This window comes from Carya illinoinensis, chromosome 11 (genome assembly GCF_018687715.1).
Source record: "Carya illinoinensis cultivar Pawnee chromosome 11, C.illinoinensisPawnee_v1, whole genome shotgun sequence".
Lineage (NCBI taxonomy): Eukaryota > Viridiplantae > Streptophyta > Magnoliopsida > Fagales > Juglandaceae > Carya > Carya illinoinensis.
This window is the reverse complement of record NC_056762.1, coordinates 4,291,926-4,306,586: the sequence shown is the minus strand read 5'-3', so window position 1 is coordinate 4,306,586 and position 14,661 is coordinate 4,291,926. Positions and strand designations below refer to the sequence as shown.

The window sequence follows — 14,661 nt, the reverse complement described above, 5'->3', positions numbered from 1 at the left end:
ATTAGCTATATATTTATATTTTATTTCTTAGTCTAATAGGAACAATTAAATGAGTCCATGCTAGGGTTTGCTTAATTAATTATAGACACAAAGGGAAATTTCCTTTGTCCCTTCGATCATTTTTTGTGGAAGTTCATGATTTTTCACCAAATAGATCAAAAGACCAGAAAAAAATAGGAAACTTTACACATCTCATTAGTCTATCTCTCCCCTTTCATGAGTACGTTGCTTGTAGTGACTTCTTGTTTTTTGTTTGTACAACAACTCACTACAACTAAGCTTTATGTACTTTGCATGTTGTTCAATGAATTTCATCTTTCTCTCATCACAGCTCCCATCCTTTGGTGTGATAATGTTAGTGCACTTGCCTTGACTGCCAACCCTGTACCAAGCATTGAATATGTAGACTATCACTTTGTGTTAAAAAAAGTAATCAATAAGGACATTTGATCACCATTACCCTTTCCTACCTCTAATCAAGCAGCAGATATATTTACCAAAACTTTATCTGCAGCTCGATTTCATTTACTCAGGTTCAAGCTTAAGGTAGTCTCACCTCCCACTAGCTTGAGGGGGCTGTTAAGATGAATGACTCTTCTTAAGACAACTCAGACATAGGACTCCATCTCATATTATAAAACTAAATAGATACTGATTAAGAAAAGTTGTACTCCACCAAATGAAGTTCTTAATAAACTTCAAAGTAACATTATCCTACCAGAAATGGCAACAACCAAATCACTAATTAATTCTCAAATGGATAACTATAGTTTATATTTGTAACTTAGTTCTTATCTGCAGTTTAGTGTATATCCATGTATCATATCCAAACTTGTGTATGCATATATTAATAGATTAATATAACACAGTTTTATTATCTGGCCGAAACTATTTTTCTGCATTTTATATCTTCATTTAATTAACTTTATTAGATATTATATATATATATATATATAATATCTAATAAACATTTTACAAAGGCAGAAAGCAAACCTTGGAGCTGGAGGAATTCTGCTCTATTTAGATCAAATTTCCCGAGATTCCTGCAATCCTTTGTAAGACTCCTTTCACCTTCAAAGACCTGGTATCATAATAGGAGCATCCAACTTTTAGATTAACAGTTCAAGAAAGCTAACACACAACTAGGAAAAAATTTGTCCAACTTTCTAGAAAAATAAACATGTCGGTACCATACTTGAATGGACACGGTAGTCTGCTGATCCTTGTGTAGTGGTGAAAACCTGCGATTTCTTTGTTGGGATAACAGTGTCTCTTGGGATCAACTTGGTCATCAGTCCACCAACAGTTTCAATTCCAAGGGTCAGTGGAGCAGCTTAGTCAGGAGAAGGATATCATTAATCAAGAATCCTACAAGGCACATTGTCAGTGCTGCCCATATAGTTCAGCTACATTATGGTAGCACCATCTCATGGATAACATAATTGCAAACATATAATATGAAAAGAAAAGTAGTACCTTTAGTTTCTTCACCACCCTCTCCACTCAATATGCTTCCTTGTACAGCATAACTATAAGCAACTGCCTCATCTGGGTTCACAGCTTTGTTCCGTTCCTTTCCATCAAAATAGTCCTTAAGAAGCTGTTATTGGAAGTTATGTAATTGCAATATCCCTTCTCATACTTGATTTTTACACATTATGTTGTGCATAAAACAAAATTATATTTTTTCCTCACTCTATATTAACATCCAGTTTTTCTGATATACTAACAGGCCTTCAAGCATTGTTCATGTATTTCAGGAACAGCCTATTTGATGGAGCAGTTGGACCACCAAACTACATGCACACTAGCTTAATGTGGGTGATCATTTTCTTTCATCTACGAATTTTCAGTTTTGATGCTATATTAAAGGATGGTGTGCTGTGATTGATTGAATGATATGTTGAACAATGATGCATGCAATACATAGGAAATTTGTAGTTTGGAGAGTTCTTATTATCTTACTCATTTGTTAAGGCTCCTAAACAACGTGAATTTGTATATATATGCAAAGTAAAGAAAGAAAAACAATACATTTGATCACCCATAGTGCATAATGGGGCAGCTTTCAGTTAAGTTTCTGTATAATATCGTATGAATGCAAGTAAACTTAAAAACCACTCCTGCATGTAATTAGAAGGGAAATGGGAGAATTTTTAAAATTCTGTGTATTTTTACTGGGGATCTAAGAGGTAGCATTTGGTAGTGATTGTAAGGATAATAGTTTACGATGATTTTATTTCCAATAGTACTTCTTATGTCGCATTGCATGTGTGTAAGAATGCTGCCCAATAGTAATTGGGCCTGGATCACGAGGAGCATTTGAGTGTAAGCATGCTGAATCTGACCGTGATGTTTATTATGTCATTCCTTTCAAAGCTTTTCGCATACGAAAAGAGTGAGCCATGTACATATGATTATGTATGAGATAGATGGAGATTCAGATATGAAAACACATATCATGTGTGTTTATTTGACATGGTCAAAAGTGGATTTAGGCTTAATTTCCACATATGTTAGATGTTCTCTACATGGCTGTTACCCTCTCCATTAAGCCCATTTCCTCTTAACTTTCATGTGTTTTTATTTATAGTCTAATCATCATTTAAGACTATGATTGGCAAATTAATGGGCTATACGTTCAATATAGATTGAACGGGACCGTACGGATCGTGTGAGGATTGGTGCTGAGCATTTCTAACATTTGAGGTAAACACTTCCCACTTCATTCTCTCTCAAGGAAATTGGATATCTGTGTAAGTTGTTGTTGATCTTCACAATGGTAATGATTTAGATTATTCATAATTAATGGCTGTTTTGGTTCTGCTCTAAATTGATGTAGAGCATATGTTTGGTTTTCAAAGAGAACATTTTAATTTTAGCAATCCAAATGAATAGAGTTCTTGGAATAGCTAAGCTGTGTGTTTGAAAGAAGGCTGGGCAAAACCAGCATATTTATTATAGGACAAAAATTTCTTTGACTGCCCATCCAGTTCAACCGAAGTACAAAGCATTGTCCACTACATATTTCAGGTAGTACTCAGCATTGGTTGCTTGAAACAGCCAGGCAGCTGCCCACAATAACTCATCCTTAAATAAAATATATATAGAGAAGCTGATCATTTAGAATATACTAAACCAAGAAGGTCGTAAATCAATGGTGATCAAAAAGAAAAAGTCAAATTCTGTTAAGGGATTATTTGACTAACCGAATGACCAAATGATAATCAGAATTGCTTAGCAGACGGGATAGAGTCATCCTACAAACCTCTGAACTTGTCGGCAAACGAGAAAAGCTGCAATGTTGAATAATTAAAAGAAGTAACTCTAAGGAATAGTGTCTAGCTTTTAATTTTACTCGAGTGATCATATATGCCCTATGAATGGGTGTTGGCTTTATAAGAGCAGGTAAATATTATTATCTAAGAGTACTCCTTAAAATGGATCAGAAGAATAAGGCAACGTAAATCAGGGATATAAAAAGTAATATTTTTATAGGGTTATGGATATGTGAAATGGAGTGCTAGCAACAATATATAGCTGACAACTGCTGCCACCTGTACTTGTTTCTTTATGTTCTAGATCATGTAATTCTATAGTCTATTGTATTGTACTTGTATTTTAACAAAAATGTATACATGACTAACCTGCTTGGCGTGTACTAAGAGGAGATTGGAGTAGGAAGAGTTATAAGGCTTGAAAGCCAAGGAAGAGTAATAAGGCTTGAAAGAAAAAGGCAGCTGATTCTATAACTTGAAAAATGCATATTAATAACATGTATGACTTGAGATTATTTATCAAAGTGGAAAAATTTACTTGCAACCCTACAGACACACACTTCTAAATATATTTTAGAGGCAGCAATTTTTGTATACTTAGCAAACTGATATACTCAGAATTCATAAGTTGTAAAATGGGTTTTTTGTTTAGTAGTCCTTAGGTAGGCTTAACAGTATGAATTTTCTGTTATGTATGCACACTGGAAAAAGAACGCCCAGTTTTGAAAAATGGAGAATTTAGTGTACAATATTTGATGGAGACAATTTCTAATTAGATGAATCTCTATATGTTTCTTTTCATTTTATATTAGCCCACCAATATGGTGACTTTTTTCTGCCTCTTGTGTTGGGAAACAAATTATGGTGGGTAACTTCAGCTACAAATATGCTGCATTAGTGATATGTCAGGCTTGGGTTATGTACTACTGGAACCAATTATGTTAGAGCTGCCATACAGCCATGTTCCTGTTTTTTGTTATACTTTCTGTGGATGCTCTTAAAAGTAAGGAAATTTCAATGGTGGTTGATCATTTGCATAATTGTGCAGGGAGACTAAGTATGGCAATACAAGTTTGCATATGTGGCCATACATTGATAAGGTATTATCCTATCTAATAGGGCTGTTTTTGGATATTTATGTTAGAGTTTGGCACTTTTAAGATTTTCTCTGTTTGAGGCAACTTGCAGTAGATTAGAACCATAGCACAAGGAATATTTCCAAAGTACATGTGTAACTTAAATTTGTCCATAAGTTTTGGTGTATTTACAAACAAGTTTTGGGTTCAGCAGTGATGTATGAAACTGATAAATCTAGAAATCACTGCTGAAGATTATCAACATTGAACTTTATATTAAATATGTACAGCTATACACGTTGTATGTGAGTACTGCATGTAAAAATTTGATATGCTAATTAGTTATATATGCAGTTAAACATATATATACTGTTTTTATAAATTGAGTAAAACCTTATAGAGCAGGGTGATTGTGTGTTTCTTTCTAAATAGCTAAACTATTTAGAAGCACCAAATTTAAAAGTGATAGTTTCGTGATTTAGAGTGATTTGCTTAAATGAAAGTTAAGACACTTTCTAGATTTTAGCTTGACAAAATGGTTCATTTTGGCAATTGGCGATGATGAATGAACATTAAAGTTACAGGCTCAAATATGTATTATTTCCTTGTTCATTATTCAATGTTTCCTATATTAAAATAATTGGTTTACGTGCTGAAAATATATATGGTCAACGCTACAGAATGGATCCTCCCCACTTGATGCAGACGTGTTGAAGTTTTTCTACCAAATTCCCAGGTGCACATTGTTATCGATGATAAGAACTAATTATAACTAATGAAGAGCAGGACAGTTGAACAATTGTTGATGAATGTGGAGATCTTCAGTTAATGTTTAGGAGCAAGAAATTGGAGCTATATATTTAGTAGCTTGTAAGTACTGTAGGTTTTGCAAGTAGAAATTGGTCCACCCGAATGTATATAGCCCATAACTACATTAATGTGAATTTCCCACTGGGTTTAGATGAATGAATGTGTTTGATTTATCATATTCAATGAAAAAGGTTTTTCCTATAATGAAAGTAACCTGCAGAATTTTCCTCTATGTTTCGTATTAACAAATTTGAAACTTTGTTAATAGGTTTATGTGTGAATGGTTATGTAGGATTATTAAACTTGTGGTGCTGCCAATGAAGTTAAGTGATGCTGCCAATGAAGTTAAGTGATTAATTGAATATAATTAACAGCAAATAAATTACTTAAAAGTGTTGGAAAAGTTAATTGATTATTTTAGGTTAAGTAATAAATTGATTAAATATGTGATTCTTACTAAACAGTTCATTATATTTCTTACTATGTTTGAAAAATATGGATATATATATATATAACCCAACGTAACAGGCGAAATAACAAGCCAAAAAAAAAAACACCACAAAGCTAATAGCAGCGCTTTTTGGAGTCTTTGCAGCGATTATAGATGCTGAAATTACACATTAATAACGATTTTCAGACATTCCCAATTTTGCAACAATTTCTCCTAATCGCAGTGTGTTAATGTATATTTCCAGCATTTTTATTCCGCTGCATTTTATTATTTACAACAAATTTCTCAAAATCGCTGAAATTGTCTATTCAAATCCAGCGATTTTCAAGAATCTATAGCGATCCGTAATACTGCAATTACACTTTAACAACGCTTTTGTCTCCAGCTGTGCAAATATTTTGCAGCGCTTTTGAATTAGTTGCCGCATTTTTATTTCGCTGCCAAATATTATTTTCAACAATTACTAACCAATTCGCTGGAATTGAGCAGCTTAGTCACAACGCTTTTGCTCGAATTTTCAGTATTTATATTACACTGGAAAAGAATATTTCCAACAATTACGAAAAAATCGCTGCTATTGGAACATTAATTGCAACACTTTCTAGAGGGAATACAGCACCTATAAACGCTGAAAATTTACGTTAACAACGATTTTTTATACATATATTCCATTACATTCTTAGTTGCAGCGCTTTTAGGTTCATTTTCAGCATATAAGTTACACTGAAAATTAGCAATTCCAACAATTCTAAAATAAAGCGCTGCTATTACGAGAACAATTGCAGCGCTTTTTACAGCAATTGCAGTGATTTGTAATGCTGCAATTACTCTTCTGCAACGATTTTTCAGAATGGATAATGAGTTTTGCAACAGTTTTACATCTAAATTGCAGCGCTTTTAGTTTCATTTTCAGCATCACGGTTACGCTGATATTATGCAGTAGCAACAATTTGGAATATAATCGCTGTAAATACTAATGTCAATTGCAGCGATTTATAAAGTAGTTCCAACGATTTTAAATGCTAGAAACAAGAAATCTCAGCGATATATCTTTATGGGCTTGGGGGCAGTTACAGCGATGTTGGTGTATTTAGCAAGGAAAAAATATCGCTGCTAAAACATTTATAAACAGCGATATTTTTTTTTTTCGCTGTTTTGGGCAAAAAAGACGCTATAATAGCGGCGACAGGGCAAGGAATTTAGAAGCGCTGTAAACGATTATATGCAGCAGTTTATGTACACTTTTGCAACGATTTTAAGCGCTGTAAAAGACCTGATTTCTTGTAGTGAATGGCTGCATATATATATATAGTGGCCGTGGTCTTTAATTTATATAAATTAAGCCTTAACGCATTCATTTGTATTTTTCTCTTCTAATCTAACCATGAATATTGATATATATTATATTATATTTTCTTAATTAATTAGTCAGAGTATTATAAGTTTCTGATAAAATAGATTAATAAAAAAATTCGTGACGAAACGTCCGTACGTGTACTGCATTTATGTTGGTGTTAGAGATATAAAAATTTATTGAGGCGAGAAACTTTGACATTACTATGCAGTACATGATCTGATCGATCTAGTCACACTTATAAAGGTTGGGGATCACATTAATATTCATTTGAAAGAAAATTAAAGTCTCACTTTCGGTTAGGGGAAAAACAGTACATATAAAAGTGTTGCCAGCTAATTCCAAGGCGCTTTTAAAAAAATGAGAGGATAATTTAAGTGTTTTAATTAGGGGTATTCTTAGCTAGTGTATATATATTCTTAGGGTTGGCTACGTACGCACGCACGCGTACGTATATCTGCAGTGTGGAATATCAGCAGCGTAAATGCTTAATTGAGAATGGAGTTGATTAAAAAAAATGTAAAGATATATAAGGATCAGTATAATCAGTGTCGCGTTGGCAGCAAGTTAACAGGAAAAGAAGGAATTTCAGTTTTGTCGACTTTTGCCGATTAAAAAATGGTTGCTTAACGGCAGAAGTTGGAGTAGCCAACCCTAAGATGATACGGTGATGATCCGTACGTTGATCATCAGATGATACAGAATATATATGGTGGTGGCGATGACGATAAGATTATATATGCATGCGGTCATGATCTGCATGTAGATCATGATAAGATTATGATAAAGATAGTGATAAATTAGAATACAGTACTTCAAAGAGTTAGGTAATTGACAGGTTATTAATTATATATAATTTATGATAATGGTGCTGGCTAGCTGCATGCATGGATATATGGTACCAAGGAATATCATGCGGCATGCATGCATACATTTACAAGCCACTTACAATGCAGAGGATGTTTTTCAACCTCCTTTGTCAAATACCACTCTAAAAAGCTAGGGTTGCATCAATAGCTTTTGATGAATTACAGTTAAAGATATCAAAAGCTAGCTTGATGATCATCTTGCTCTTTAAATATCGTTAACCCGAAAAGTTTTGTCATCTTAGCATACATGCAATTGATCCTGAGATGAGAAAACTTGTAATTAATCAGAAATGATATTCATGGCATATTTGTGAAAGTAAGCGCGCGCGTATAGATTTGAAAAGTTGTTTGGATAAAGTTCTTGTTAGGTATATATTTTTGCTTTTGTGAACTTTGTTCTGGTTAATGTTGTTTTTTATGGATAAATAAGGATCATCAAAATATTGTGAGAACTCCCGTCAGGGTATCGGTCTCACGGGTTTGTGAAAACAGAGGAATCAAAGCTGTGGTCTAACAATACACAAAGGGCCTTCTATTTATAGATTGATCGGCAACAATTAGCAAGAAGCACAATTGTCGGACATAACCGAACATGTGTTTCTTCATACGTACACCTCCAAACATCACCCTGACCCTGTTACAATGGGGTGGGACCCGGTTACAATGGGGAGGACGTAGCACGGGGTGATCACACGTAGCACACTGTTATTGTACGTGTGATCACCCCATGTCTCTGCACTAGCTTCCTACTTAAACACACAAGAATAGTGACTAATGAAGTTGACTATGTTTACCTTGGTACTAATATTAAATTTGCCACAAGTCAACTCTCATCTATAACACTTGCGGATCGGCATCAAATTATGACTAAGCCTTATGTGTGCACATCTTTGTCATTACGTTATCTGACTGCATCCTTTACAGCCATATGCTTTCCCATTGATTACATATTAAGAGTGATTTCATTTTACTATAGTTTAGTGAATGACATCAATTATCTATAACTGAGTAAACGCTCGTGCCAGAATTGATGATTTTGGTCAAATACATGAAACATGCACCAACATGCATTAATTGAACTTTTATCAAGTACTTCCTCCAAGGTTTTTTCTCGAGGTTTTTCTTAACTACCTCATAAGTGAATTTACAAATGACCAACTCTTTTCTTTGGTAATATCACATTATCATATTAATCTAGGTGTCCATAAAACATGTGAGTTATCTATGTCAATCATGTGGCTAATTTATCTAGGTGTTTTTTAACCCCATACCACTGGATTTTGCTAGAAACAATCCGTTGTTCATGGGATCGGCTACCATCTCAGTTGAGGAAATAAAGTTGACTTTAACCTATCCTCTTTCTGCTATATTTGAAATATAGTGATAATGCACATCAATATATTTTTCTTTGGAACTCTATGCTTAATTTTTTATTAATGAGATGGTAGACTTATTATCACAAAACACATTGACTAGTTTAATGAATATATTCAAACTTAAGCTTTCAATAAAACGTTTCTTCTACATCATCACATTACTAACTATAGTGCTACATACACTATGTTCAGGTTCCATTGTGAATTTTGTAACACAAACTTGTTTTTTACTAAATCAAGAAATTGTTGTACCACCAAATAGAAATATGTATTATCACAAAACACATTGACTAGTTTAATGAATATATTCAAACTTAAGCTTTCAATAAAACGTTTCTTCTACATCATCACATTACTACCTGTAGTGCTACATGCACTATGTTCAGGTTCCATTGTGAATTTTGTAACACAAACTTGTTTTTTACTAAATCAAGAAATTGTTGTACCACCAAATAGAAATATGTATCCACTTGTAGATTTTTGAATTTGTATTATTTCTAAAAATCAGTATCACTATAGCCAATTAATTTTAGATCATTGATTCCAAAAGCATAATTTCATATCTTTAGTACCATGTAAATACCTTAATATTTGTTTTATTGCTTTCCAATGTTCCTTCCTCGGATTAGATCGATATTTATTTACCAATCCTATTACGTGACAAATTTATACTTGCCATTGCATACATGAGGCTCCCCACAGATTGAGCATAGGGATTTTTATGCATTTCACTTGTTTCCTCCCCATCTTTCATGCACATACTTTTACTCATAGTATTTCATTTGCAAATATATGTACTTAAGGATTTGCAAATTTTTTAAAGTACCTTGTCTAGATATTTTCCTTGATCTAAATATAGAATTTCTGAATTCCTATATTTTGAAATTCTTATGCCAAGAACATAGGTGACTTCACCCATGTCTTTCATTTCAAATTTAAATCTAAAAAGTCCTTTTATTTTATTCATCATATTTAGACAATTGCTTGCCAACAATATGTTATGAATGTACAATTATAATATTGTTAATGTACGTATTATCACATTTCTATGTGTATATGCAATCATGATCAAGTGGACTTATTTGATATTTGATTTCTAATATTGCATGGTGGAATTTCAAGTACCATTGTCTTGAAAATTATTTAAGTCCATACAATGATCTCTTCAATTTGTAGACTTTGTCTTCATGTTCTTCAATTTGGAATGTTTCAGGTTGAGTCATAAATATATCTTCTTTCAATTCATCGTTAAGAAAAGCTGTTATAACATCTATTTCTATTTTTGTTCTATTCTGACCTTATCACGGGTGTAAAACTGTGGCTTCTATTTGGCTTGGTACCAACTTTTCTATTTTCGATGCACCTACTTTGGAAACAAAAGTTTTCTACATGTTCTTTTCTATGTGCACATTCGAGATTGTGAGAATAATAAGGGAAAAATTCACATTCTGTTTTTGCTCAGTTGGCTGTTAGGGTTTGCACAACCCTACCACGAAGGTTAAATATGGAATTATATGCTGATGCGATATGTTGTGCCCAAAGAACTTTGAATAAGAATATTTTTCTGAAACTTTCGCTCTAATATTTTTGATAACATGTTCTGATTCTGCATTCTGAAAGTAAAACCATTTTGTTATGCATTTTGAACTCTATAAATGCTAATGCTCATGCTTGCACACTAGTTTATGTTCTCTGCTTACTGAGTTGTTGATAACTCACCTCTTATGTCTAAATATTTTTCAGATAATTTTAATGGTTCAACTAGAAAACAAGAGTAGGAAATTTTAGTAAGGTGTGATGATCGTAGTGGAATAAGTGCCCGAGGGTACAAGTGCTTATTTGAGAGTCGTAATTAGTAAATTGATTTATTTTCAGATATTTTGATTTGATTAGTTAAGGATATTTTCGAGTCTTATGGGAGTTTTTAATTTATGTTATTAAGAATTTCTTTGTTGTCCCTGTGAAGAAATATGGATATTTGGGTTGAATGAATAAATTAATATTTTATAGAGTTTTTTGAATTTTATAGTTGTGATATTGAAGTTGATATTAAGTAATAAGAGCTAACTCTCCAGACCTCTAGGAATAGGGCGTTACACTTCCAGTACTATGTGCTTTAGTAATGTTAGTATCTAAATCATTAGAAATTGTAGAAACCTGTTGATTTTCTAAATCATTGAACAAATGGATCTAATCGATTGGAGTAATAGGTTCGTGTTCTTGAGGAAAACAATATCCATACTTTCTATCTATTTTCTTTCAAAGTGATAAAATCAATAATCACTCTCGTTTTCTACATACCCTATAAACCTGCATTCCCAGGTTTTACTTTTTAACTTGTTCCTTAGTGGCCTTGGGATAAGTACTTGTGCCTTGTAGGCCCACACTTTGAGTTTGTTTAAGTTTGGTTTATGACCCGTCTATATCTCGTAAGGTGAAAGGGGTTTTAGTTTGGTTTTAACTCTATTTAATATGTACTCTGTTGTTGACAATGCTTCACCCATAAATATGTTGGTAGATAAACATATGCTATCATAGATCTTGTCATATCTAATATAGTTCTATTTCGTTTATCTATAATGCCATTTCGTTAAGATTTATATGATATAGTATAAATATGTTTTATACTATTTGATTTATAGAAATCATCCAAATCTTTATGTTTACCTCTCCTATCACTATTCAAACTTTTAATGGGTTTACCCAATTGGATTTATACTTCTACTCTATATTCTTTGAAATTTTCTAGTGTCTCCAATTTATGTCCGAATAAGTAGATGTACCCATATCTTAAATAGTCATTAGTAAAAGTAATAAAACACTCCATTCCACTGCGTGTCTTTGTTTTAAATGGTCCATAAATATCATAATGAGAAACTTCAAGTAAATTTGTTGACTTCGAATCTTTAGACAATGATTTACTACTAAGGCTTAGTTTGGTTACACAGATGAGATGAGATGAGATGAAAGTTTAAAGTTAAATATAATTTTTTAATATTATTTTTGTTTTGAAATTTGAAAAAGTTAAATTGTTTATTTTATTTTGTGTGAGTTTGAAAATTTTGCAATGATTAGGCGAGATGAGATGAAATGATAATTTGTGTAACCAAACGAGGCTTAAGTTTACCTTTGATATTTGATTCACACATATCAAAATCATAAATTCACTTGTGGTATTAATCCACTTTTATACATATTGATCATTTGATTTTTATTTATATGATCAAATCTTAAATGTCGTAAATATACAAAATTTAATAGACACATCCAAATAATCAGAAATAAATACTTTATTTTAATATCAATATTCAGTAAGGTACCTAATCCCAAGACATTACAATATGTGCTGTTACCCATATATACTCTATACTCACCTGCTTACTTCTCTTCGAGTTTGACAAACAGATCTTTATTTTTGGAGATATGTCTTGTTGTTGGAAAGTCAATCCACCAAGAATCCGACATAGGTTCCATAAACATTACTTCTGAAACTGTTATCACAATTTCTTTGTTCTCTTTACATTGTCCTTTATTAAGATATTTTGATATGTAATGCCCATTCTTTCCACACTTGTAACAATTTACAAATGGTTTATTTTGCATTTTCTTTAACCATTTCTTTTTCTTAAACTGCTTTGTTTTTATTTTGCGGGGAGTAGGCTGCGTGTCTTGAGTAATCAAAAGATTGGATAATCTATTTTCTTTCTTTCTCACTTTCGTCATTAATTCCTTAAGTACCAATAGTAAGTCATGGTTATTTCATTTCCACTATGTGTTAAATAAGTAAAAATATGCTCCTAAAATAAAGAAATGCTATTAAGTATAGTTGTAACTTGAATTGGTAATAGTTTTCGAATGAACAAAGTTGGGCTTGAAAAGATAAAACGATAAAAAAAGAAAAAAAAAAAAAACTCAAATATGTTCGAATTGGGTTAGAAAACAGATTGAGCAATTCAGATTCGGGTTAGGCACAACTAGGGGTGTAATCAATTCGATTCGGTCCTGTTTTGGACAAAATTTAGACCCAAACAGGTATGCATCAGTGCATTTTTCAAAACCGATTATGCACTGATTACTCTCCTAAACTAGTACTCCAGTTTCTGGTTCGGTTCGATCTGGTTTTCCGGTTTTAATAAAATGCAAATTTCTCATAAAAAAAAGCTGCTTTAAAAAAAAACTGTTTTATTAAAAATCTGTTATTATTTACAAAAATCTGCTTTATAAAAAAAATCTACTTGATATATATTTTATGTTTAAAGCATATGATCAAATTAATTTTCATATTTAAGATTAAAGTTTTATGTTATAATTTATAATAACATTATCTTATATATAATTATAATTTATTTATTATATATATAAATCATATATAATATTAAAAAAAATTAATTTAAATATATATTATAGTGAACTAATCCAGTCCTAAAAATCATAAAAACTGAGTCGGTTTTGACATTTTAAAAACCGGTTTTGAACCAGACCAACTTCGGTCCGATGAAGACCAATTTTTCGATTAAAATTTACTACCCTAACCGCAACAGATCCGATCTCGACTTGCATAACAGCTTGATGGGCGACTTGGATCAATTCTTATATCAATCGACGAGCTTCAATGAAATGGGTCGGAGGTAAGATATGTTTTTGGGCCGTTTGATGAAATTTCAATCTAGTATGAACATCGTAGTTTGAGAATGAATGATTTTCATCCAAAACAGTGTCATTCGTTCTCTTGCGTGCAGCGTCCTGGGTTCTTGGAACGGTGTTGTCTCTGTCCTTGTAAAAAAAAAAAGAAGGCCATCATCTGCAATCAAGACATGAGTTATTGACACATGTAAAACGACGTTGTTGCATATCAAGCTAAACAACAATGTCATTTGGGGAAAGATTTTTGAATCTTTGTAACTATTGGATGAAACAACCCATTTTTTACCAACAGTATCGTCTTCAACCTCTAGACTTTATGAACTCGAGTATGAGTTCCTATGTCTTGAGTGACATTGATGCGGTAGGTGATGAGTTCCTAACGTCCTCAAGCCTCGACGGAGGTGAAACACTTCAGTGACTAGTCGTAAAGTTTTATGCAACGTTTTGATCAACCTCTATTTTCGGGTATGACTTGTTTCCCACTTTGAAGGAAAATGCTCCAATAATTCTCTTTGAAATGGTATTGGGTAATAAGATTTTGCATGACCAAGCTATTGTTTGTCATGCGCAATCTGTGGGGGATCCGAAACTCTCCTCAAGTGGTTGTAATATGTAAATGTGGTTGTCAAATCAAGTACTTATCTATTGATTGTTTTCTTTATATGTGAAAATAATCCCTCTTGTGACATAGCCAAGCTCTCGATATCAGTGATGCAAAAATAAAGATCAAAATATGGCGAGAACTCCCGTTAAGATATCGGTCTCACGGGTTGGTGGAAAACATTGGTATCGAAGTGGTGTAA

At 32.7% G+C, this 14,661-nt stretch overlaps 1 protein-coding gene across 1 annotated transcript; it reads right to left on the bottom strand.

The window, feature by feature from the left end:
• Positions 1-311: 311 nt before the first annotated feature.
• LOC122282136 (luminal-binding protein 1-like) lies at positions 312-2,560 on the bottom strand. The gene is made up of 5 exons (XM_043094095.1): positions 2,543-2,560; positions 1,477-1,600; positions 1,191-1,333; positions 994-1,081; positions 312-382 (listed from the first exon to the last, which is right to left on the bottom strand). The coding sequence occupies exons 1-5, from the start codon at positions 2,558-2,560 to the stop codon at positions 312-314; spliced, it is 444 nt and encodes a 147-aa protein (XP_042950029.1).
• Between the last annotated feature and the right edge of the window lie 12,101 nt (positions 2,561-14,661).

Bases quoted from the DNA above. Each gene is read 5' to 3' on its own strand.
- LOC122282136 (XM_043094095.1), bottom strand. The intron at 1,334-1,476 runs GTACTACTTTTC...CTCCTGACTAAG, and splicing joins GGGTGGTGAAGAAACTAAAG to CTGCTCCACTGACCCTTGGA. The intron at 383-993 runs GTTTGCTTTCTG...TGCTTGGTACAG, and splicing joins AGAATTCCTCCAGCTCCAAG to GGTTGGCAGTCAAGGCAAGT.